Consider the following 27,992-nt stretch of genomic DNA (forward strand, 5'->3'; position numbering starts at 1 on the left):
GGCTCAACCATGACGTGATGGGTGATTTTTGATACCGAATTTGAATTCAGCGCCCCAAAATCCATAGGAACACGTGTGTCTTGTTACCAGATCCGCACACTTATTTTTTTTTTGTGTGGCTGTGTAGTCGATCATTCCTAGTTGAAAATTGAACTATTAATTTTTTGAGCGACAATTAATTTCTTGTAGTTGAAAATTCAACTATTTATGGTTGAAAGTTGAACTATATTTTTGTTCAAAATTTCTTTTATTGGTTGAAGATTTATCTAATTTGTTTGAAAATTAATATTTTGAATTGAAAATTTGACTATTCCATTTTGGGTTAAAAAATGGATCGTTTTTAGTTGAAAATTCGTCTTTTTAGTAGAAAATTCAACTATTCTGTTGAAATTTTAACAACAACATTAGAAATTTATTTTATTTTAAACTTAATCTATTTTGGCTTAGGAATCAACTAGTTTGTTAAAAAAAGTCGACTATTTTATTAGAAAATCATATTCTGTGTTTGCAAATTCAGCTGTCCTCTAAAAAAATAGTCTTTTTTTTTTGCTTGAAAGTGTAACTTTTTTTGGTTGAAATTTAATTTTTTTGTTGGAAAATTCAACCATGAAAATTGAACGATGAAGATTTAAACTTCGTCTTTGTTGTTTGAAAATTCAACTATATAGTGAAATATTCAACTATATATACTTTGTTGAAAATTCTTATGTTTTGTTTGGAAGTTCTTAAATAATATTATTTTTTATTATTTTTAAGATTCTAGTATTTCTTTGAAAATTAACTTTTTTGTTGAGAATTCATCTTTTGGGACTTAAGTCATTTGTTTTGTTCAGTTTGGTACATTCTCTTGAGAAGAGAAATATTTTCTTAAGTCAAGAAAATATTGCATCGACCGTATTCCTAACGATATTTTCTTGATTCAATATTAAATATTTTTCTGTGACATTTGTTTTATAATTAAGCAAAAGTTAATGCTTCTATTATCCCCCTATTTTCATTAAAAAAAAACACCCCAATTCCTTTGTTTGAAAGTATTTTAGGCTGTGAACTAAGCTACTGTTAATTATAATTGACGTTAGTCTATTTTTCCGCATTATTCATATATCAATCTTTTTCCAATATTTATTTTATTTTAACTTAACAACATTTAAAATTAAAATCCGTACGTGAAAGATCTTGATCTAAGGCCATGCAGAAAAAAGAAACTAGCATCAATTATAATAACAAATAAAAATCTGTTCAGCACTATAACACCAAAAATAAAATAGCAATAACAAATAAATTAGTCTACTGCGCGTGAAAATGTGCCGAATGTGTTGTTCGAGTTTTCATTTAAATATAGAGGAAGTATTTTGAAAAGACGTAAAGATTTTGTAGATACGAATACATGGAATGAAATTCAAGATAAAATTTTTGTAAGCAATGCAGTAACATAACTAGGGGGCGGTATTTTCAGTATTTTACAACAGCGAGTTGGCAACACTGTCCATAGCCTTTTCCACAGGACTTTACGAGCATCTGTACGCAGTTTACGAGGTACGAATGTAATGCTTCTCAGAATTTCGCGTCTGCGTGTGTGTTGTAAGGGTCGCGAGGTTACACCGTATACTTGACTTTCAAATAAAATCTATTATAAGAATGCGATGAAAAAGGGACATTTTCTTCTCTGGAAATCCGGGTGCTCAGTACTAAGTCCACTCTGGTCAGTTCTTTACAGCATTATTATATCTTTACACACTTACTTTATTCATGTTAAATATCTAATTCAAGATTATAATTTTATATCATTTTTTTGTCCAAATTAATTCATTTTTGGTTCAATTAATACGGGTTCGGAGACAGTTTCTCTTATTATTCAGTTTCGTTCAGAATATTACTAATGCAATTTAAATCCAAGCAGAGTCCGGTTTTTTGGATTAAGTTCAAGTCGTTTTGAAAAATGATAAATGTTTTTAAAAGTTGTATTGTTATTCTTGAAAAAGCCTCTTGTTTAATTTTCTTTAAAGATTATAATTTGTCGACCCCATAATGAAGCCGAGGATCTGGCATTGGACGTAACAAAAATATACGTATGTTTCTAACATACGTCTGACAGTATTTTCATACAATCTATCATTATAACGAAGGTTTGGGTATATTTTAACTTAGCTTTAGAGACTCGCCACATTATGTAGATGGCAGATGTCTGAGGTCCTACCACATTTTTTCTTACCTCCCACTGTACTTTTCTTCATCTTTTCAGTTTCTCTTCCTTCTATTCGTTTGCTACCCTCTTTCACGTCACCCCCGCGGATGAATTGAAGCACTGTGTGTGGCTCTGGGGGGCATTGAGCGGATTTTCGATCAAGTGACCATCGGCCTGGCGCCTTGGGATGTCCTTCCCAATCAGCAAACACATAACCAGTGCTTCATCAAACATGCATTCTGATATACATATAGCATTATGCACTCCAATTGGGGTTCAGATAAGGAAAGCTCGAATTTCTCCGGACCTGAAACTTGATATTTCGCCAGCGGTTCGATGATCGAGCGCGTAATTGGTTGCACGTGCTGAATGGATAGATTATATTCGGAATGAAGCGATGAAATTTATTTGCAAAGAATGAAGAGATTTATTTGGCAGAAGAGAAAGATTTATTTGAGAAGATGAATTTGAATAGGGATCTCTCTGGGAAAACGCGACTACTTTCGATTTGAATAAGGCAAAATTTTGGTTTTGTTCTTGCTTTCCAAAAGCGTTGAGTCTATGGCTACATAATTGAATAAGTTCTGCATTTGATATATCCGAGATGTCAAACTGGAATATCGAAAATTCTCAGCTCAAATATCCGAAATATTCAACTGAAATATCCGAGATTTTGTCATATAAATATATATGTTGTTAAACGCTATTTGCGCAAGCACCCGGCCAATGCGTGAACAGGGTTGCGACCGGTCACAAGTCAGGAAGTTTTAAAATGGTGTAAGGTTTTTATACCTGAAAAGATAATTTATAACGTTCACCGAAGATTAAAAATTTTATTAGACAGAGCTGCTAGAGCTCAGGGAATGTCAGGGAAACCTGGCAGATAGAGAATTTTTATAAACTGAAGTTTAAGTTCATTTGATTATTTTGTTAAAAATTCAAAATTTTAAAAAAATCATTCTTTTTAGTTGCAAATTCATCTATTTTATTATAAATTGCATTATTTTGGTTAAAAACCGCAACATTTTAATTGCAAATTAATCTGTGTTGTTCGATGATTATTGATGATTATTGACGATTTTATTAGTTGAAAACCCTTTTTTATTGAAAATTTAACTATTAAGTTGAAAATTCCTTTAAAACTTCAAATTTTTTATTGAAAATTCATGTATTATGTTAAAAATTAATATTTTTTGGTACAAAATTAATCATCTCCGTTTCAAATTCATATTTTTATTGGAAAATAAATGCTTTTTTTATATCGAAATTAAATTTTTTGCTGGAAATTTAACTAGGATGGAAATTCAACAATTTGGTTAATTTTTTTTTCGTTAAAGATTCATCATTTTAGGTAAAAATTCATTTCTCCAATTGAAAATTTACCTATTCAATTTTCATGTGGAAAATTTAATTTTTGTGATGGAAATGTAATCTTCTTTGTTTAAAGCTGATCTGTTTGGTTGAAAATTAGAAATTTTCCTTGAAAATTTATTTTATTTGGTTAAAAATTAATTTTGTACTGACAATGTAACTATTATATTCTTAGTTAAGAATTAATTTCTTTGTTTGAAAATTTAACTACTTTGTTGAAAATTCGTTTTTTGTGTGGAAAATTTATTTTTCTAACATTCTAACTGTACTATTTTTAAGTGACAATTTATCTTTTTTAGTTGAAAATTCTTGTATTTTGTTGAAAATTAGTTGCTTTGTTTGTAGAAAATTTATCTTTTGGGTTGAACATTTAATTGTTTGAATAAAAATTAATTTGTGTGTTTGACGATTTATTATTTTAGTTATAAATATTCCGTTCTTGGATTGAAAATTAGTTTTTTTTAACAAGTATAATTTTTAACTAAAAACGTAACCATTGCAGTTTTTCTTGATAATTAATATGTTTCAGTATAGAAAAAATTATTTTTTTTAGTTGCAAAAGCTCGTCTTTTTAGGTTGAAAATTAAATTATATTGGTATAAAATTAATATTTTTTATTTGAAAATTCAACTCTAGTGTTGAAAATTTCTACATTTTCGTTTAATTCGACTGTTTTTGATTGAACATTATATTTCTTTTGATGGCAATATCAACTAATACCCTTTCGATGAGAATTTGTTTTTTTAGTCAAAGGTTTATCGTAGTTTGGTTGAAAATTCAACTGTTTTGTTGAAAAATCCTTTTTTCTTGGTTGAAAAATAAATTTTTTAACTGAAAATTTAATTCTATCATTTGTTGTTGAAAATTAATATTTTTTAGTGGAAACTTAACTATTTGGATGGAAATTTATTTACTTCGCAGATTAATTTTACCTAATTCGTGGACGACTTCTGATAATATGCTGATAAAACTGTTATTACTATAAGTGTTAAAAATAAATTTAGATAAACACGTTTTTTCCATCAACATTATTGGTCTTCTAGGTGTCATATTGTTGTTATACCTCAAGGAAAAATTAAGAATGGCCAGAAAAAATGAAAAACTGGCCAGTCAGGGAATTTAAAAATTGAAATTTTGTAGCCACTTTCCCCAGGGAAATGTCAGGGAATTTTTAGATTGCGATTTTGTAGCAACCCTGGTGAATCGTCTTGAATATTTTACTTTAACAAAAATTTCGTATTTTAAAAGTGTTTTATAATGAAAAACGTTTTAATCAATGTTTTCGTTCTCTGAAAACCATAGGAAAATTTTTTAACTATTTTCAAATGAAATATCCTAAATGTTACATTTTATTTATCTTAAATATAAAATTATAAAATCTGAGATGTTAAATCGAAATACTGGAGTTGTTACACTGAAATATCCCGGGTTATTAACTGAAATATAATTTTCGTATGATTGAAATATCAGATGTTGAGATTTTGAAAATCAATTCAGAAGTTAAACTGAAATATCTGAAACGTGAAGATGAAATATTCAAGAAATAAAAATTGATATACACGAGATGATGAATGAAAAAACCTGAAATGTTCAACTGAAATATTTGAACAGTTATGAAATAAGAAGACACCTAAATCAGAGAATCAATTAGTAATTCCGTAAATAGTAATATCACCCCAGGAAGTCAAATAGTCCTCGATTAGTACTACCGTCACCAAGACTATATTCGAGTCCCACTATTATTTTCCCATAAGGGGAGCGAGATTTGCCAAGAAAAAATGGATGAGGGCTTTGGGTCCCCACGATTATGGATTAGATTAGGGGAGCTGAAGAATCTCGAAATCACTGTAGGGGATCTTTCACGTCCAAAAAAAGGTTCTCCGAAAATTCTATTCAGTAAAATATGATCGGCTGATTCGTCAATCAAATGAAGCAGCTGATCAGAGATCATCGTAACTCGCTTGGCTGACATCTTGTCAACCTAGATAACATTATGCATAGTACTAATAATTACGTCAAAGAAAAAAGTTGTTGAAAATAAATCTTAAGGACGAACTATGTTGCATTGTAAATTTCCTATGAGGGCATAAATCTGGGGAGAAGTGTCTTCAAGTTGGCAACGCTGGTCATGAAAAGGATGCTGGGTCGTCGAGAATGGCAGTAACGTCAGCATGTTCAAGATTCTGGCACGTGAGAAAACTTAAGGGCTGAGACAGAAGAATCTATTGCACAAGATCGTGCACCCGGGACTTAAAAGTGGCCGATTAATCCTCTGAGAATCGTGCAACAGTGGCAAGCCATTCTTGTTTTTTTGTTTTGTTCTTTTTTCCTCTCCCTTGCTTGCTGTACCATTTTTTACTTGCTTCTTGAATCCTCGAGATTGCAAACACGGCACAATTAATCCTATCAAGGTTTTTTTAAGTATCCCTGTTTTAATCATCAAAATTAGCGTTGATAGTCATTTTCAGCTGCATTTAAAGTTCATTTTCGAGGCTGATAGGGTTGACGATAAAAAAGTTTTTGTTTAGTTTCATTTCACTTGCGAGTGTCTGGCGTAAAGTAAGTTACTTTACATCTGTGTCGATGGTTCTTCTGCGGATGTTCTTGAACAAAGTTCTTGAATTACATTTCTGAAAGATAGATAATGTTGGTAATTTAATTGATTAATTTACTTCCCTATATTGCTATATAAATTCATAGAGTTTTAATTTAGAGAGGTTAAAAAAATGTTGTTGAAATAGAATAATAAAGTTAGAAAAAAGGCAAGAATGGAGGCAATTGAGGACGTTTTAGAATTTAGATATTTAGAATGCCATATATTTTTTCTCGTTTGATTAACCTTTTCTTATATAAGCCACTAAGCCGTTTCCTCAAAGGTCCTCTAGAAGAGATTTTCAATTTATCGAAATATCATTCGATTAGCTGGAAATAGAACGGCTTCTACGAGATTCGTTACACTTGCTACTGGATTAGAGCTCAGATAAAATTTACTGCGCTCTTAGAACTAAAAGATAATGAATATAAGTATTTATCTAGTTGAGTATTTGATTGCAGTTACAAAGTGCGCAAGCGTTAAAAATTGAGCAATTCTAAAATATACCTTAAAATGAAATGTCTAAGAACATATCCCTGATGTTAAATTAACAATAAATCGAAATTTTCAATTTTGACGTGACAATTGAAATATCCTAAATATAAAATTGAAAAATCCGAGCGGTTTAACTCAGATGTTCCAGATGTTAAAGTAAAATATCTGATATGTTAAATTCGTAATCGTCTCATAAAATGGAAACGTCAAGAGAATTACCCAATTTGTCACCCATTACGTGTTGAATATTGCGTAATATACATGGGGGGGGGGGTCGGTGTCGTTGTAGATTTGAACAACGAAGCTTGAATGTCGTTGAATTAGGTCGCGCGCAACGACCGGAAACTCCCCATATGCGAATTAATACATATATGCACAAAATGTACATTGACATGGTTTATATGCATATGTATATATGCGCAACATACGCAATGAAGATGGAATCGATAATGCAGAGAAACCAATCTCGTATAGACGTATAGCACCCTTCCCGTGATCATACAATTTCGAATCCGCTTTGCTATTCCGACCGCCTGTCAATTGGGCATGCGGCTTAATATCCTGGTAAACCAAATTACCATCACTCTCATTCCTAAACGTACCATATGTTCTTCTCACAAAAGAAATATAGTCCACGTGACAATTATTACATCGAGAAATAATTTACGGTATCAGAATTACGCAAAAAGAAATGGGAGGCAGTCTATTCCGTAATGTCTGAACTCAATAACAGTGATTTTCAAATGTGGAAATTACTACTTTTGATGCAAGAATTACGTAAGAAGATCGTATTTTAGTGTATAATTTTCTTCCGTAGGTTTCAATGCACTTCGCTTCAAATTATTATTAGAACAAGTCAATTTAACTCGAAATATATTACGTGATTTATTTTTCACTTTATTATTCTCGTAGTTTAATTTGAATGCTAAAAATAAATTGAGTTTATTTTAGAGAGGGAGAGAGGGTGGGGGGACTTCTGATATTTCGATAATTGTTTTACATTATATTTATATACTAAAATAATTAGCAACGTTTATGAAGTGATAAATGAATAATCCTTAAGTGAGTGTTTACATGTTATGCAAATTGGTAATAACGGTTTTGAATTCAAAGCGTATTGACCTTTATGCGAAGCTTCGGTTAGAGTTAGAGGCATATCCATAAATCGCACACGCAACACATTCTAATGTTTGACTATCACCTTTTAATTGGGAATTCAGGCCACGCGTTGATTCATCCTCCCTCGCGGCATATGGACAGTTGAATATTTTATCCGCACGAGACATCGGAAGCACGTAAAGACCGAATCGCGTCAGATCTTCTATCGCGGAACATATTATACATATAGGGGCGCATTGAAATTCTCTCTTGTTCGCACATTGCATCTATTATATTTCCATCAATCTATTTGCATTAAGTTGTTTCTATCGCGAAGAAATTATAGAAGTAATATCCTGTATCCCAAGCATTCAGTTCAGTTATGTTTCTATAATTCAATAAATTATCATATAAAACTTTATTTCTAGTAGGTTTAATTGAAATGTTGAACATATGCTTTCAGGCAAGTTAGGATTTTAAAAGAGATAACATGCCGAATGAAAGAGTCATTCAGCAATAATACAATTTGTCATTTGCGATCTTTTTTATCGCGAATTGATCTTTAATTAGCGTTTTACGCGTGGCCGCTATGTTAACGTTCAACATCTTAGTCTAAGTGCTTTTATGACGAGAGCATATCGGATCAGATGAGGTCACTTTGGATGAAAACAGAAGATAGCACACCCTGATGTCTATTGTAGCCTGCTCTCGGACATAAAATGAACCGTCTGGCATTCACAAATTTAATGAGATTTTTATTTCCTTGGTGCAGACTTAATGTACACCCTGTCAATGTCCGGTCGACGTGTGGCACGCCCCCGATGTCCTCGGCTAAGAGCGATGTAAATCATACACATTTTTACCGGCAATCGCATAAGTATATTTTTCCGGTATAAAATAATATGCTACGATTAGCGGTATTCTGGTCGCTCAACTTTCCTTAGTGCGTGCTTTAAACTTAAAAGGACTTGAAAAACAAAGTCTAGAGTTTGTGGTAATAAGTTTCTTTATCAAACGTTAGTTGTATGCTAATGCCGTTACTATGGTTGTTCACAATATGAAGTTGTAACACGAAACTTGGCTTGTATTATGTTTATGAACTTCTAATCAAAACGTTGTATAACCTGCGTAATCCAACCCGTTCTTTGTTAAGGTGCAGAGTTGCGTGGGCATTTATTGCTGCAGAATGAGAAATTAAATACAGAGTAGCTTTTATCAAGATTAATGACAATGGCGCAGTGGGCAGTGGGGGTGTTTCTTTCATCCACTGAGCGTTGCTAGTCATTCAGCTGAGCGAACGTGCGAATTTACGAGTGAGTTCTCGCGGACGATGAGTCGCCCATGTCAGTTGAGAAATAGACGGAATGAAGATGGGTCAAAGATGCATCGTAAAGAAGTGGGAGCTACGATGAAACATGCTTTATCCAGCAAAATCGTTGCTCTGCTTCTGGACAGGAAACGAGCAATTAAGCCTCTCTGGCGACCTTATCTCCCCAAAGTGAGACCGAGCGAGGCGCTCAAGTTCCCTTCGTGTGAGTGAAGGAGACTCACAATAAAATAAAGCATAAAACGAAAAAAGAGTGAGATAAGTGGAGAATAAGAGATGGGAGAAAAGAAACACATCGAGAGACGAGGAAACAGAGAGGGTAAAAAGACAATTCGTAACTTGTGTATTCGTCACGTCTCCAAGAAGCACTAATTGCAATGCATGCGAATTTTTTCATTTAACGAATCTGTCTGCTACTTTAAATCATGACGCAATCCTGAGAGTTAAACTAATCAAATGAACTCTCTAAAAAACCTGAGGTTCTGTTTCTTTTTTAATGAGGCTTTTCGGTTAGATCTTAGAATGAATAGCATTCATTGATGTAGAATATATATTTTTTTTAAAGAAAACAGTATAGCCTGCTCTTGGAAAACAGTGTTGCCATTTGCTAAATTGTACACATAATGCGCGCACCAGTGAATAATTTATATACTTCTGATTTTCTTTTTAAATATTTCCTCAGCAATAATGAAACTGGAAAAGGATTGAGATTTGAGCGACCCTCGAGGATTCACGATTCACTATTCAGCGTGAAAATTCTTTCGCTATTCAACTTGCAGTGTTTGCTTTACTAATGTGCTCTTTAATGTTTATTTTTCTCTTGGTGTCAGAATTTGAAAGAGAATCCGAAGAGACGGATGTCCGTCGAAGGGACTGACAATGGACATCGCTTACCATTTCGGAAGAGCAAATCGGATTACGGATACGGAATCCGTGCGTAAGTCGTGACATAATACTGTTTAGCCCAAACAGAATGCACGAGCCGATGGTCCGCTTGTGTGTGCATTATCTTCCATGTGTGTAGGGTGTGCAATGTGCATGCGCACATGGTGCTATATTATGTGTGAGCTATGCTGTGCCTATATGGTGAGATTAGTAATCGCTATGCGTCGTGTCGTATATGCAATAACCGCACTTCTATCGACGGACATACTATACAGGGGGAGAAGCCGCGTCCACGTAACGTCCCGCAATGTTAATCGTGGGGTGAAAAGGGGACAGTAGGCACTTTGTGTTTCATGCATCATTCACTAAAACGCCCCACGATCACTTGCACGATCCCCTTCGAGAGTCGAGGCGGACAGTTTCGAACACCTTTACCGCCCGCAGGAGGAACCACAAATCCTTCGAATCCAGAAAAGAAAAGGTTTTCAGTCACAAGATTTGTGGGTCTGCAGCTTCTTTTATGGTGTCTTATTATCTGCTAAAATCGTAAAATGCTTTCATTCAACAGTCGTGTGATCAATGATCATCTTTTGGTGTATGGGTCAATCACCAGCCAAAGATATGTAAATAGTCATCATAAAAGTTCCAAATGAATCATCTCTATTTTAGTTTTTTGAACGTGAATCATTGTTCTTGCTCTCAGATAAAACATTTTAAAAGAAGATAAGAAATTTAAAAACAATCACTAACTAATGAAGGAATGAAGTTTTTGTTTTATTAACAAAACCTTACTTTATCCATATCTGCGACTTAAAAATAGGTCAGTGTAGGTATGAAGCTTTATCAACTCTTTTACCACTGAACTATATGGATACAAAAGATTATCTACAATACAATTAACGAACTAGAAAATAAATATAAATAAGAATGCTATTAAAAAAGGAAAATCCTTTTGTTACGACTTTATCTTGACGATTTTATTGAAAATTTCTAATAACGTTTCGGGGTGGGATCAATATAGCCTATTGATAAAATATAAATAATTATAAATTATTTCAAATATAAAATCAGACACAAAAATAATAAAAACATAATTTTGAGTGCTAACTAGTCGAAAAAAGGAATATTATTAAAAGGATGTGATGCAAATTTAGTGTTCAAGGATTAACTGTTGTGAGAAAATCAAATCAGTTCCATACTTATTTCATATACCATAATCTATAATTACCCCCTACCGCCCTTAAAACTTTCTTTTTTCCTGAATTTTGAGATATTTAGGCATATTATTTCTATGGTGGAGTGTATACAAAACTAAAATTCTAGCTGATTATCGTCCTGACTTTCATGTAAATCCTTGCGTTAAAAATTGCTGTTCGTCTCAAAGTCATATTTAAAAAACTCAAGTCTTCCAAACGTTACATATATGTCACTGTGGGCGGTAGAGGGTTAAGTGGGGAAACCCGAACAATTTCATGAAATCAAGTGCGGAATCATTTGTTTGCTGATTGTCGTTTGAGTGATCAGAAAGGGAGTTTCCCCCAGGAAAAAGAAATTTTCCCAAATAAATTAAACTTTTGTTTCTGGGGAAAAAAGGCATTTTGGACAATTACATATGTATGAAATATTGCACACATGGATGTTTAAAGAGGCCACTAACATTTTTTTTAAACCAAAGTTTTTTTGTTTCGATCGGAAAATTTATTATTTCTGTGACGCGTGTGTCTTGAAAAACAATTTCCTTTTTTTGGTCCGATATGTACTAAGATATATATCTGCAAGTATGTCAATTTTAGTGTAAATTCAATGGTTTATAATGTTACCTCACCTTGCAACTACACAGAAAAAACGAAAGATAAAGTTTACATCGATTTCAGGTGAAAGATTCACCGCAGCAAAGATTAACCTTACCAGATAAACTTTACATGAATCGACAATAATTTCCGATTTTTATAACCTTGCCTGGATAATGTTTCGCCTTATAATCGCTCCATTTTTATTCAAGATGTAAAGAGAATTACGACGCCAGCGCTATCTATCGTCGTTTAACTTAATTAAATTAAAGAGAAACGGGGATTCCCATCTATTAGTTGCTTTTTGCGCTTTTTGCTAGATGGTATTAAATAAGTTCTAATTCGTCTACGATATTGTAATTTATTTCGGGGGAGATATACCAGTAAGAACAACTTTTTTTTTGTATTTTCTGTTGCTGATTCTACATGTTTTATCGAAATTTGCTCATTTCACGGTGACGCAGTAGACGAGATCAAAATTATTCTCCTAACCTCGGTGAAACTTTTCCCAAAATGTGTTTAATTTTTAATCGTTGCAAGCCTTACCTCCAACAAATTTTAACTTTTGTTTTTTCTGTGATTGTTCTAAATCTGGTGTCTCGATTTATAACTCGAATTCATTTATACTTTGCCGTTTTTCCATTTCTGCTAAGGAGCTTTTATTCCATCGTAAAATAAAGTTTCGCCAAATAGCATGTAAACTTTGACAGAAGGAAATTTTACATGCAAAAAAGTTTAACTTTAGTTTTTTCTGTTCTCTATAGTCTATAAAGAAATACGCTCAATTACGATTGAGATCCTTAAGATTCTTTAGAACCCCAAGTGTGGTATCATTTGGAGCTCATTTATCGTTTTGGGTTCCTTTTCAGCAAGCGGGGTTCATTTTTGGTCGCAAATCCTTTAGAATCAAAGATGGGTTCCAGTAGAAGTATCTGTGATGTTAAATTGAAAATTCGTGAGCTTCAATTGAAATACCAAGGAAATTACAATATTGAAGTATTCGGTATTGAAGTATTAGGATGCAACCTAATCTCAACGATGCTATATAATTGAAATACCCGAGATCCCAGGCGAAAAAATTACATATAGTTCATAAATAGTGGAAAAATAGCGTATAATTGTTGTTTTATATACCAAAAATGTATCAAAGAAATGCAATTGATGTATAATATTTCACACTTTGTATATATTTTGTCCGTGTCAGATGTTTTTAATTGAAATATCTGTCATGTTAAATTGAAAAGTTCGAGAATTTATACAAATAAAATGTTCGAGATTTTTAACTGAAACATCAGAGATGTTGTTTGCTTTAAATTCTAAATTCACATGACCTGATTTTTCTACATTTTTCGCGAAGTTCACAACGGGAAAAGAAGAATGGCACAGATTCAATCGAAATCATATTAGATTTCGCCAGTTTTTTCATTTCAAATCCTCCACAATAGATGATTCATCCACCTCTCTCTCTCTCTTTCTCTCTTTCTTTCTTTCTCTCTTTCCTGTGACTCCGCGCTTTTTCCGTTCCTCCCTTCTTATTCTAGGGATTTGAACTCGGTCATTGGGAAATCCGGTAAACTGGCGGATGCGTGAGACTGCAAAAAAAGGAACTAATTTTTTCGTGTGTTTGCATTTTTTAGATTCTTACCTTTTGTTTCTATGAAATATGGCAAAAAACGAGGGATAAAATCGACATATATTGTGAAAATAAAATAAAGAGGGCTACTGATACCCAATATCGAAGGTTCGTAATCCGATCGTGATGTCCCGTCAACTGGGTTGGTTTACATCCAGGAGGATGTAAAATTGTAAAGTAGCAATACTGGTGTGAACGGTTCGTCGAAAGTGATTTAGTGTTGACCGTACTTTAAGGGGGACACGCATGATTTCGACACCACGTGGGCGGAACGTAGGATTAATGTACGTGCCCACGTGGTACCCATCGAGGATAAACAAGAGCACCTCTCCTTTCCAAACACTATATATAACATATCGGGACCCTCGTCCTTTCTGTGGCGCCTACCGCACTATAATTAAAACTCCATCAGCATGAACAATAGGCTACCATTTATCCATTTTCCGCCCGCGCTTTCCGCACTTTGCGCTTCTTCTCTTTTTTTGCCCCCTTCCCAATTCACTCTCTTTGTTTCCGATTGCAGACGCTGCGGAAAACCTGTAACCTTTAGTGACTTTCTGACCTACCTACCTACATTTTCCGGTAATTGGCAAGAGTTTATTAAAGTCTCTGCGGAATTGTAAAAATTGAAAAGCTTTTAGGTTTCGATCAGGAAGCGTGATTTTTCTCATTAAATGGTTTTAATTAAAAGTCGGAGTTGTCAGGTTTACAAATTTCATTATACAATCGCTATAACCTCAAGTTTAAAAGGACCCACCTGGAACAAGAAAACAAAACGTATTTATTAGTCATGGTAAAAGTCACCTACGTTTATAGATATGCAAACAATAAAAATGACCTCTCAAAAAACAGAATAGGCTCATTGCTCACTATAGAAAATCTGAATAATAAATTGATCCAAGCTATCGTATCTCTTTCAAAATATAAGGCCACCCCCTAAGTTTGTTCACAGTTGGTTCATTGGTCTCTTACATAAAAAGGACTAGCTCGTAACTTCTGGCTCGAACCTTTTTGATAACCTGTCTGCTATTTTGGATAGATGATAGCGCCTGTCGCGAAGGCGGTCACTTCCTATCTGTGCTAAAGAAGTGGTCGTAGCCTATTAGCTACCACGAGTCAAACGCATCACCACGGGGTCCCTTGAACCCCATGGCGATGGAAAACGAGCAAGCATACACATTCAATCCACACGCAAACATAAAAAATATATAACTGTGTGCGGCATTTACCAACTGCACGGCGTTACATCAAAAATCCCTCCTTCTGGGCGCAGATATTAGGCCTGAGATCGACCATCTGGCGTATAGTCCTAGTCAGTCCTAGTCGTTTGTACCTTTTTTCTTCTCTTTCTCGAACCACAACCAATATTATTTTTCCTCGAGTGAAAACCCGTGTGGCTTTGAGGAAAAGTCTTCAATCTGCCCGAGTCTTTATTATATTAGAAGAATGTAATATGAATCCTATCCCTTATGTTATTTTATACATGATGGTATTATACCCTTCTCATACCCGATGCTTTTCCCCTTTGTAACATCGTTGAACCCTATCGCGATTTCGTGGCCGTGAAAGTTTCCCAGAAACCCACAGCTTCGAAATTCTATACGCGGATTCAAAAGCCCATGTATATCGAAATACGAATTACGATTCAGCACTCGTCTTCGCTTCATCGTACACATAATCTCGAGATAAGGAACGGTGTCGTTGACGCACTTTGATGCAATGCCATTCACCCCGCCATTGTTATCAATTTTCTAGAGGATGTTACTTATGATATTATCCAATAGAATATGCGACTAATCATATTGTTTTCATTTTCTTCAGCGTTTTTTACGTTGCGCTTTTTAGGCTTTTAAAGTTTTTTAGGTTCTCATGTTCCGAAAGAGAGAGAGAGAGAGAGAGATTTGACCTTTCACGGACTTTTAGTACTTTGCTGCTTATTTTACAAATGCAAATTGACAGAAATTGATTTAGTATAAGCATTTAGAATTAGGAAAAAAGTAATTCCTCTCTTTTTCGGAAAGTACGAAATATGTTAACCCCGCACAATTTCAAATAATAATTGTACTTACCACATAATAAAACAATAAATAAAAATAATAATATTTTCATAAATATTACTAAAATAATGTTTTAAACGAATGTCTGTAAGTATTTACACATTTTTTAAATTTTGTTACATTTTTGCACCAAGTTTCACTATAGAACAGAATCTAGAAAATAACTCTAAACATATCTTAACAATTTCGTAAAATATTGTGGAGATTGAACTTCAAAATAAATCTACCCGCAGAAAAAAATTCTGCTAAGGATACAGGATTTTCAGTTAAAATAGGGACAGCATAGATTTTCTGTAAAGGTTACCGAATTTTGTACATGGTTTAAAAAGTTATCAGTTATTTGATACATTTACGGATATTTTCTGTAACATTTACTGAACTTTTCTGTCAAATTAACATCTTTAAATTGTAAAATCTATACAAAAAGTCGGTAACAGTGACAGAAAATATCCGTAAATTTATAAACTAACTGAAAATGTCTTAAATCCTGCGGAAAATTCAGTAATTATTACAGAACATTTATCTTGTCCCTATTTAAACTAAAAATCATATAACCTTAACAGAATTTTTTTCTGCCTGTAAGGACTTTAAAAAATGTTCATTATTTCCAGAGTTATGTCAATTATTCGAAAACATCTCAATTTGACATTTTTTTTAAGTCTTTTATAAAATTGACATTTTGCCTTCAACTTGAGCTTATTTTTACGCAGAATTTATTTCTCACTTTTATTCCCTTTTACGCTGTTAGAAGGAAGAAATATTTACATCTGCAGATCTGCAGTACCACAATAAGTTGGGATTAAACACAATAAGGAAGGCCGTATTTATTGGAGTACAACTTGAGGGCGTCAACTTATAATTTATTATAAATTTATTTAAATTGTTTTATGACGATATTTTTAAGGTAAATATACTTGGTTCAGTCTTCCATTTCGTTAAATTCCAAGTGTTTGAAAATTTTAAATGGTCTAAATTCCCGTGCAGGAATTTTGGTGAGGCGCCCGTCGGGCCCCGGTCAGGGAAAATATGGACCGGACAGGGTAATTAGTCTAGCGCCAGACCGTAAATGAAACGCCCTACCCGACAGGGCCCAGATCTGGGCATTCAAAATGGGAGCCCGATCTGGCCCAGATATGGCTTCTTTAATTTTTTATTTCTATAATTGAAGCCTCGGTTGAAATAACGTTGTATCAACACATATTTTATATCCATGAAGTTCTATGTATCTAAGTTTTTCTTTTAACTGTCTCTATTCCGCGGAAGCGCGGTGATCGAAAATTCGAAAATTGAATTGGAAAAGAAATGTCAAAATAGTGAAGGTTATATACTTCGAAAATGTACCTTTCTACAATTCTCAGTTTCTCACATTACAGTTTTGAAGAAAAGTATAAAAAGAAAATTAAATTTATTAGAATGACACGCAGGAAAAAATAAAAGTGCTAGAGAGGCTGGAGAAAAACGTCCAGAACTGGTAATAGCAACTATAATATTAAAAAAAATAATAAAATAAATAAATTATTGATAAATAATGATCAGAAATTGTATTAAAAAATACTGTTTAAATTATTTTTAAAATAAAAATAAAACTCTAAATTACAATTACACGAATAATCAAGTGTTTTTCTTTTCTTTCTTTTAAGAAAAAGACGATAAATTATATTTGGCTTTGTTTTTAAATATGTGTAAGACCAAATTTGTGAATGATCTAACCTAATTATTTTCATTTTCATTAATCGAAGTTTTCCGAATTCAACTTTGAAATTTTTCGTCGACACTCTTAAACGAATGTAATTTTCTATACTTATCCTCAAAAATTCTAAATTGGATTTAGATATGTACACTTGCGAGGTTAATTGAGATAGATGCGGAATAAATGGAAGTAAATAACGTCGACTATTTTGACATTTCATTCCGAATTCAATTTTTAAATTGTCGATCGCAGCGCTTCCGCGGAATTGAGAAACAGTTAAAAGAAAAACTCATATACATAGAAGTCCATGGAAACAAAATATGTGTTGATACAACGTTATTTCAGCCGAGGCTTCAATTGGGAAAATTTCAAAAGTTTTTATCCTAATATTTTTTCAAGTTTGTATTTGCAAAACTTAAATTTGTCTAATATTCTACATTATATATCTTTATATATTATAGCTCATTTTCAATATTCTAAATTACATGATCTGTTTGTATTGCTTGAATTTGTCGATAGGAGTTTGCATTTCCAAGAAAACTATTTTGCTTTGATAATCATTGTTTAAACTTAAAGCTATTGCACACACACACACACCCACACACCAATGAATTTCAATTTTTAATACTTTTTAATCTTCTTAATATTCTTTTGGAATGAATTTTGTTTGACTAATTCACATGGGGCACGTGAAGTGAGATTTTAAGTGAGGTTATGTTCGAGAAAATATAAAAAGCATTTAATCTATAAGTTAATCTCTATTTTCACAATATCAGCAACAAAATATAACATTCTAAAAATCTGGAAAACATTTTTTTATTTACATAAATAGTAAATGCGCTCAAAATAACGAGGCTTTCTCGAATGCATTGCTGGAAATATTCAGAAGCTAGAAATGAATTGTGATGTTGATTCTAGCGAATTAAAGCTTACTTTTACCTTTATTGCGGATATAAGAAATCTCACCAAAAATACAGTGATTCCGAAATTGCAATCTATTTTTTGCTTTTGGCATCTTAAGTTCGATGAAGGAAAAACAGTATCACGACGAAAGCAGAAAACTTGACATAATCTTGTCTAACTTAACCCGACCCGACGTGGTTCTAACGCGAGCCACACCATCTGCCCCCTTGCGACTACATGCAAAAATCCGATCGGGCCCAGATCGGAACTCGGGAATAAGTTGGGCAATTTCTGCACGGGTTCCCACGTTAAAAACTTATAATCCCAAATTTCTAACCGTAACTGCTTAACTATTAGAACAAATTGAAAATTTAATTTTTTAATTTTGAGGATTAAAAAAAAGCATTAAATTAGTTCAGGTTTCTTTCGAAGAATGCCACGAAAATTCCCTGTTAAATTTTTTAATATTTTGTACTAAATAAATTGAAGCCTTATCAGAGATAACGTTGGAACAACAAAATTACTTTTATTTAAAACTATGATCATATGTAGTATGTCGAGAGATTATAGTATACCCAAGGATTGTCTGTTCTACGCCGTAGTATATATTTCATAGAAAAAAATGTGTCATATATTCATAGAGCAAACTGTTACAGCATATTCTCAAAGTTTAGTAAAATTGTCAGTAAAACAGATTTTTGTTGACACAACGTTATCTTTGTCGAGACTTCAATTTCAGACGAAAATCTATATTTTTGGAAATACATAAAAAGTGCAGTATATCGAGAAATGTAGAAATACTTTTTCATAGAACTCCTCGAAAATTTTCGGATGAAATATTTTGTAAAAGGAAGGTCTGAATTTGGTTAATTGTTAACATAGTAATACTCTTTAATACTTTTTGCGGATTTCAAAACAAAAAGAACCCCACCTCCATCAGAAAAAATGTTAATTATCTTAATTATTTAATAAAACTTCAGGACTTTGACCAAAAATATGGTCCCTTTCTTTCAATTTTGAGAAATAATTTTAGCACCCATTCCCAACACTGATTTAAGTTATAAGAAACACAGGAATTCCAGCCGCAAAGTTAAACAATTTTCGTTTTATCGCAGCTACTAAAAAAAGGATACGTTATACACTTCAAAAGTTTCCTGTTTTATAAAAAATTCTCATTACATATCCTTCCCAATTAATATACAAATCAAATTTCAAATTTTAAAGTAGTTTAGAATTTTCAATATTATCCTTGAAACTGAATGGAGTTGAAAATCTATTAAACCATAAAACTTAATTTTCAATGTAATTTTCTTTTTAAAAATTGGAATTAAACTCTAATTTCAAAATTCTTATATTCTTAAAGTTATCTTTCTCTTTGAAAACATTTCAATTAAAAATAGTTCAATAATTAATCTCCTTTCATATGTACTATATATGTATATTTTTTTTCTTCAATTATACTTCTTCTCCTAAAAGTCCCTAATTTTCTGGAATAGAACTTTTTTTTAATTATAACAAATCTGGAAATACACATCGAAACGGTCTCAAATTATATAATCGAAATTCTATAAGAACTTGATTTTACACAAGGCTGCTTTTATGCTTGGTATTATGGAAAACGTTTATCTCTTATAATTTCTAAAAGTATACTAAATTCCTTCAATGTGCACAATGGATAAGGTTATTTATTCTCATCTAGTGAAGCACGGTCTCGTTATGCAAATTAAAAGTGAGTCTTATTTTTAATGATCGTGAATGCAGACGGAAGTCGCGACTCACTTTTTCTTCTTGTGCATAGTATCACGTGAAGCGAAAATAATTCCCTCTAAAAAGACTAGAAGTACAATCTGCATATATTTAAACACTTATAAAAACTGAAAACATCAGTCACAAGAATCCAAAAATAATTTATAAAGACTACAATAAATTCTGATACGATGAATGCTTTGTGTCTTTAACAACCTTCTGGAATTTTTTTTTCTCTAAAAATAATGATTATAATAACTGTTTATTCGGCACCAACTACATACATATATCTTTTCTTCGAAGCAGTTATAATTATTGTTGCTCGCAGATTATTACTGCAGGGTCATATTCCATTGCCAATACACACATTTATCTTCCTGTACCAAGGATATGAGATATATTCTCCTTTATGTAACCTCCTCCATCTTAGGATCGATGAAAACGATCGTTTGTGAGAAAATTAATTGCTCTTCCCTTTTTTCTCTCTCTCTCTCTCTCCCCTCTCTCTTTCGCTTCGCAGGTTTAACACATTTCTTCAGCATCATGAAGGAAAATGTGAAAAATGGATCACAGAAAAACGCTGGTGTTAAATTTGTCGCAGGTCAAATTTCGTTGGTCTCCCAATGAGCATTTGAGAGAATTTTCAAGTCGCAAATGTATTCCTCTGAATGTAGGTGCACATTTGGGCATCTAAGGGGAAAGTATCATTTGGAGACTGAATTTTGGCTCATGCCGGGGGTTGTGGACTGCTGAACCGCGCTGTCAGCCATATGAACACCTGTCAAAGCAACTATTCGCTTTGCGATATTATACTAAATAATTGTTAATAAGTAAACTAAGTGGAATCATATTTGCCTAATTTTCAACTTTCTTTCATTTAACAGTGCGTACCAGTCACTTATAATAAAATGATAACTTCCTAATGCTACTTTCAAAAGTTAGGTTAGTCATGGCCGTCGATATTTGAACTAAAGCCGTGATGTGTAGAAAAAGTCATGACCTTCTATATACAATTAGGTATTTTCACTTCAACCACCAGCTAACTTCACTTTGTTCAATACAGAAAATCTAGAGGAAATTTCTTCGAACGCATAGGCATCAATTAAGATGCATACGGTCACGGCTTCGTGTTTACATACTAGTTTTGGTGGTTTGAATGTCATGTAGGTTTTGACTAACCTAAGATTTGGATATAATATCACGTTAAGTCCAATTTTTATTCCAAGATACTAATAGTCACTGGTAAATAGAAGAAAATTAAAATTTAGGTAATTATTATTATAACTTACCTGCTTATCAACATCTATTTCACCCAAACTCACTTGAACACCGATTTCGGCGTACATTGGAGGATCGACGATTTTCTGTGATTTTAGGAACTAATATATTTATCATTTAAATCTAATCTATAATATTTGTTGATCGTAATTTCTACGTTTAACATCTAATATATTACTCTCTAAATCTGAATCAGTGAAATTTCACTGATTCAAATAACTAGAAATGGGTCACTGCGGCAATCAGTGAAAGCTTACTTATTGATTCAGCGAAATAACCCCTTTTTCGGGTTGGCAGCATTGCACCATGTCAATTCAGCAATCATAATAAATTATATTTTAGTACATTCAATCAAAGAATTATAGCAAAAACTTAAAACCCATCAATATGATCAAATATTAAAAAAGGTAATCCTAATTCTTATTTCATAAACATTTATGTCTTTCCCACTTCCCCAAATAATAAAATCTTTAACCTAATATTTTAAAACGTTTTTTTCTCCCACGTAAACATTAGCAGCCACAGTGGTTGCATGACGTCCAGTAGGCTGTGATGAGAAATTACCTTTCGTCAGCCGCATTCGGGAAGGAGGATTATGAACGGGACTGGTCCACATGAGGGAGCAGAGAGAAAAGATCGAGATTTTTAAGGGGAGGAGTGATACTCGTTTTTGGGGGTGGTAGGTGGTATAAAAGAGAAAAATAATAAACAGTCCTCGTAATTTTGGGGGATCGGCTCGAGGGGTTGTCAACGACGTGATATATGTACCCGAGCATCGCGCATATGTTGAGCTTTTAGGACGAGCGTATATGTGCCCGTAATAACACCATGAGGCATGGGACACCTTCGTGTTCGACTTTATCCGAGACATTTGCATAGCCATATTTCTCCTCTCATTACCATTATTATGAGTATTTCGGCATTGTGTGAGCGTCGGACATAATGAATAGCGAGAGGTGTCGCGTTGACATTTGCATTGCGACAAAGAGAGCATTCACGCCTCTCTCGATAGGCCCTCGAATGTCAGAGAGAAAATGTCTCGCTCTCGATTCAAAATTCCCTTTAGATTGTAGACAGTCGGATTCAATATTTGATCTAACTTTCCTTGCATTATGCAGGAGGCGTAGGTTGTGCGGTTTCCAATCGGCCGATTCGTTTCATATACGAATACACTACAAACATACAAGCATTATTTCACCCACAGGAAGTCGTTATGTCGTATTTTACACCACTTTGTTCAATTAGGAGCTCGTTATCGAAAACTTAATGACCGCTTGTCCCCATTATTTTCTCATTATGACATCATTAACAAGACGAAAGTTACGTGCTGGACATTTTATGACTCAAATTCAAATGCTTCACTTTCAAAAACGATATATATATATATATATAGGTAAGTTGTTAAAAGCTGGTATCTCCATAGATGTTAAAAGAGACATTCTCACAGAAAATGTAGAATTTCAATTTTGTGACAGTAAGTTTTGGCGCTATTTCTTGGTTTAAAATTAAGCGTGACTTTTTTCTGTGCTACTTTGCTTTATCCGAGATGATAAACATCTTTAATATATTTTATTTTGTATTGAAAAATCGTTTCCAAATGAAAAACATTTCTACCAGTGTTTCCCCTCACGAAAAAAAGAGGAAAACATGTGAAACTAATGATAATATAATAAGAGACACAAGCCTACCAAGTAATTCGTTTATGATAATAAATCAATCTGTTTTGTCACGCGCATCCATCAAAATGGCCGGAATTTTAATAACTTGGAGAGAGAACATTTATCGATGACAGTTTATTATTACTGGAGTGAAAGATAAGTGGAAGCATTCAGACTATTGAATATATTTTGTTTTTTTAAAACTTTGCATGTGGTCAGAAGTAGTCCACCTCTAGAGTGGACAATTCACACCCGCCTCACATTGTTGCAGGGTTGATTGATTTTTAATCGATCGTCTGATCTGAGCACATTGTTCGACTCGAAAGCCACATTCATCAACCTTCGATACTGATCTGCCCCCTGCCTACACTTCAATGACTCTATTACGAAGTATAGAAAATCGAAAAATCAATGGTTTGAATGAATTAACAAATACTGCCCCAGAGGGTGGTTGAAGGGCAATATTCTCCTGTTTACTTAACAATTTCGCTGCATTTCCCAATCAATTCTCCAATCTATTTTTTCTTAATTAAAGTTATAATTGTCATATTTATATATACTTGTATAAAGAGCGTGCTGAAATCATATATATATTTTAGATAACACACACACATTTAAAAATATATTCGAAGAAAGGCTTTTCAGTAGGATACCCTGAATTTGCAATTTTCACTTAATTAAATTAGACGAAAATAGTCTCCCAACCACGAATAACATTCTCTCCTTTCAACAAAACCACATGTCGCTCCCGCAGAATCAGCTTTCATCCAGTTGAGGCACGCCGCATATCCGCAGAATAATGGGTGCACCCAATTAGGTGAATTAATTCAATAAACATACCCGACGATCACCAAGCCAAGCAAGGTAATGTGACGACATCCAATCAGAATTTAGGAAAACGCAACCTCATATACCATCTGTTAATTACGATCGACGGTTGGTCCCAAAACAAAACCAAAAATAGCATCTTAATAATATTATATAGCTTCAGTTAATAAATTGAATAATTATGACACTAACGAAATTCACTGAACATTTTTTTATTCTTGGGTCTGGTAAGAATTGAGTTCTCTAGTTTCCATCAATCAAAATGATGCATGCATCCTTTGATTCCCCTTTTATTATATAGAATCTTTCACATTTTATGATTCGCTCAATTATATTTTTCTGAATAAGATATTTCATATTTTAATGGTATGACTGATTTACAGAGAAAGATAATTAAATTGCTTGGAAACTAAATGGGACAAATATAGGATGACAAATATGGAGTATTCACCAAAAATAATTTTGTATTGCACATATATAGAAGGTGTTAAAATATGCATTTAAATCATATTAAAATTTCCCTAGACACTAAAAACCCATACAATTTTGTTTCCAATCACTAAAAAATTTTGAAAAAAAAACATTGCATCATTAAAAATGCCCTTATTCCGTCTGATCCTGGAATAACAGCAATCTAAATGGAACTTTAGTGGTTTGACATTTTGCCACATGATTTGCACCTCCTAAATATTAACCGCGCGTATGCATATGCAGAGTAAATTGCAATTTGTTCTCCATCACCCCATAAATTAACATATAAGTCGCACACGTGCGTTCCTCGGAGAAACCCTAATTTGGAATCAATCGGGTCGAAAAAGTCTCATCAATCTCAGCGAACGAGACCCGTGATTCACGAAAAGTGCGTGACCGTTGTCCATCCCAGAGAAAGGACAATTTTGTTTTTTTTGCGTCCCTTCCAGTTTTCAACGATTTTAGAGGGGCGTAGGGAGAGTTTGACAGACAGATGTCCAACGATTCGCGTAATGTCACGCATGAATATGTTAATAAGGTTGTCGCTTTGGGCTTTGATTCCGCGCAGTGATTGATGACTGATTGCGGTGTTATTTTTTAGGACCTTACGATTCCATTCTCGAATTTATGTACGGTCTCTGTCAGAGTAATGGGTCCATTTTGCGTTCTTTGTGAGTTGGAGCAACGGAATTTAAATTATTGTTGACGAAACTGACGTAGAGAGAAAAAATCGTGTTTTTTTTTTTTTTATTAAGGTGCTTTCTTTAACGAAAATTGGTTTTTGATGGAATCGGTTTGATTGATTTTAAACGATTCTTGAATGTAAACCGTAAACTATTTCCTTGAAAAAGAAGGACTATCAATTTTAAATTACAAAATTGGTAAATTTCTATTTTAAATATTCTTTTGGTAAAAAAGGCAGTTTATTCATAAAGGATAATTAAAAATCTTTTACTTGAATACGTTTGAAAACCAACATCTTTTTAATGAACGAAGCTTTCAATTTCAACTCAATTCTATAAAAATCCCAAACAGCAGTTTCTCAAAAAAAAAAACCAATAAAATGAGGATTAGGATTTCCTAAAAACTAATGAAAAAAAATTGTTTTGGTGGGTCATGCTGGGTGCACCTGGGGGATTATACCCACGAAAGATCGAATAGACATAGGACTTGCATACGATTTGAGGATGAGTTGCAATAATAATAAAGAAAGGTATCGATACTTTTCTGGTCGATGCTTTTCTTTTCTTAGAAAGAAGACCCAGGAGAGCGATAAGTCTTGGGCAAGCAGACAGATAGTAGACAGAAACCGACATGATCGCCGTTAAAGGAAAAATTGCAGCTGCCGCCAGATGCGGTATCTGTATATTTGTTTCAAAATAGAGGTGGCTAAGAAACCGATCCTGTAGAAGTTTAGAACGCAAACCAATCAAAATCGTTTCTTCGTCGTAGGGGAGCCACACGCAAGGCTTTCCTCAAAGATTTCATATTCCACTTTGTTGGTTCTACAGTGTCGAGTGTGTCTATCGTATATATACGACATTAGTCTGCATTTACAGTTTTTAGCCCACACTTTCTGATCATGCATCTGCCGATGAGACCCAATTTACTCGACTGGTCCCAATAGCTCTTTAAATGCCATATTTAAGAGCCGCATCGACTCTATGGCGTAAGCGCGTACTATAGAATTTTTTTGAAGGCTCCCTCGAAGTTAAACAGTCTTTAGCTTCTAAAGTGGTTTAGAGTCTAAAGACTCTAGAGTCTAGACTGTAGACATAATTAATCTTTTAGGAATTGGAGAATCTTTGGCTCCAAATTTAGAAATTTTAAATTAATTTCTTTATCTTGAAACGCGTCATTTGAACTAAATAGTCTCGTAATTTGTAATTACATGAGATATGTTTATAGAGGTGACTAAGGAACCGGTCGTTTCAGAACGGAACAGAATTGAAAAAATATAATTTCGGACTAAACCTTATTATGTAATAAAATACAACTGCAAATTATTTTGAGTATTCATTATGCTGGATGTATTTGTTTGTGCTTACTTCATGAGCACTCTGCTTCCTCACAAACATTATATAAATTTCCTTCCTCATAGACATAGAGGGATGTTTATGTTCACTAAAAAGCGGACTCTTATTTTATCAAGCTGATGTTTATATCTTTACCGAAATCTTATACGGAAAATCTTATTTTCAGAAAATCAAATATATAGAGACCATAAAAAGATCAAGCAATGTGTCTTGTTGCAAGGAAGAACTTTTTAAGTTACAGTAGTGTTATATTTCAAATATTCAATCATTTTTCCTTAAATACAAACAAAGAAAACCATTTTTTTTACTTTTACAAATCGCTTTTGATAGATCATGAAATTTCATCAAAAGTTCATCAAAAGATCATTCGAAGTGAGTACTGGTACTGGTAGGTCATGGAAGGTCATCAAAGCTTCGTAAGTAGGTCAATCGATGCCCAGATAATTATATAAACAGAAAAAGCCATTTTTTAAACTTCATATATCGGAATTACTAAAACATGAAAGGTTCCATAATATCGATCGATGTCGCTCAATGGCATGAACACAATATCAGATATACTATTGTGGTATTACAAAAAACAAAAAAGCGTTTCTCGTATAAACAAGATAATAATTTTTTTTTTCTTTCAATTTTTACACGCAAAAAATGTTCCAATTAGCCGATCTAGGTCAAAACACACGGCCTTTTTTAATTAAATTTTTGAATTCATATGGCTCGAATTAGATCAAAATATTCCAAAAATGTAGATTTGACAATTTATACCATTATGCAAATCTCCCTCTATGGTGAAGCAATACGTGAATGGCGTATCGCAGAGAAAAGTATATGCTTCTGATCATTAAACATACTTTTAGGGTAAAAATAAAAAATATCAGTTGGAAAAAGTACAAAGTCTTTTGTACTGTCACTGTAATTGTACTTGTACTGCAAACGTGTTTAAATTTTAAGGAATATATACAATAGAAATTAATAAATAGTAATGAATAAATGACCAAAAGTATAGTAAATGGCAACGTTCAAATGAGAAAATGACGAGTAAATGACTAAATGATAATAAGTAAAATCGTAATAATTAAATGGTACCTAGTAAATGACAATGCGTAAATCGTAATGAGTACCGGACAATGGGTAAATGACAATATAAGTAAATCAGTAAGTGGAAAGGAGTGAATGACAATATTGATAATTATCCAATTTAGGAAATATTCCCCTTGCCTTAAACTACTTTTACTTGTTTATCGAAAATTACACCACTGAATGGTATGGCTCCTCTCTTCTGACACGAGACGCTAATCGTCCTCTTTTTGATTTTCAGGAGACAGCAGCTCGAGCAATCAGTCTACTGTGAGTCTGAGTCACGCAAATCGCCCGGAGAGGATCGTCACGATGCCCGGGGCGGAAATTCGGACAAAGTCAAGGTATGATAATTATTCCAGTTATCTCGTAATAACGACTCCACTTGATCCCGAAAGACATGAAGCTTTCTGGATTAAAATTGACAGTTTTGCAACGTAATCTTCGGTCCGAGGTAGAAATGAATGCTCGTAACTATTCGCGATTGTATTTATGACGTTAATTATGTCATGAATGTTCCAAGCATCCAACGTGCCAGTAATGCTGACACAGACGGGAAAATTTTTAATCTTTGTCCTACCATTTTCACAGCTGTTGATCATTTGCCTGACTTAACTTTGTAAGATATTGCAAAGCATAAAAGATGTCATGTAATAGTTTTTATGTTGTGGTTTCCATAGATGAACAAATAATAGCCAGGACATTTGATTTTTAGAACGGATGGAATAAATAACAGGGATGTGAAGATAAAACAGAAGGAATTTTTGATTGAAAGTATGTCTAGTAAAATAAATGTGTAGATTTCTTGTTTACTGTTTTACTTCTATTTATAATGGGATATTTCAAGCTTCAACGTATTGTTTTGAATGTC

At 33.4% G+C, this 27,992-nt stretch overlaps 1 protein-coding gene across 4 annotated transcripts in view; it reads left to right on the forward strand.

Annotated features, from left to right (window-relative positions):
• Positions 1–27,992, forward strand: part of LOC117179317 (rap1 GTPase-activating protein 1-like) — a 367,846-nt gene that overhangs the window by 257,305 nt on the left and 82,549 nt on the right. For all 4 annotated transcript variants that reach the window (XM_033370976.1, XM_033370978.1, XM_033370980.1 and 1 more), the window contains one exon: positions 27,363–27,465. In XM_033370976.1, coding sequence (XP_033226867.1) covers positions 27,363–27,465 — 103 coding nt within the window. The remainder of the gene's footprint in view (positions 1–27,362; positions 27,466–27,992) is intronic.

The sequence above is a fragment of the Belonocnema kinseyi genome, chromosome 9, assembly GCF_010883055.1.
Source record: "Belonocnema kinseyi isolate 2016_QV_RU_SX_M_011 chromosome 9, B_treatae_v1, whole genome shotgun sequence".
Classification (NCBI taxonomy): domain Eukaryota; kingdom Metazoa; phylum Arthropoda; class Insecta; order Hymenoptera; family Cynipidae; genus Belonocnema; species Belonocnema kinseyi.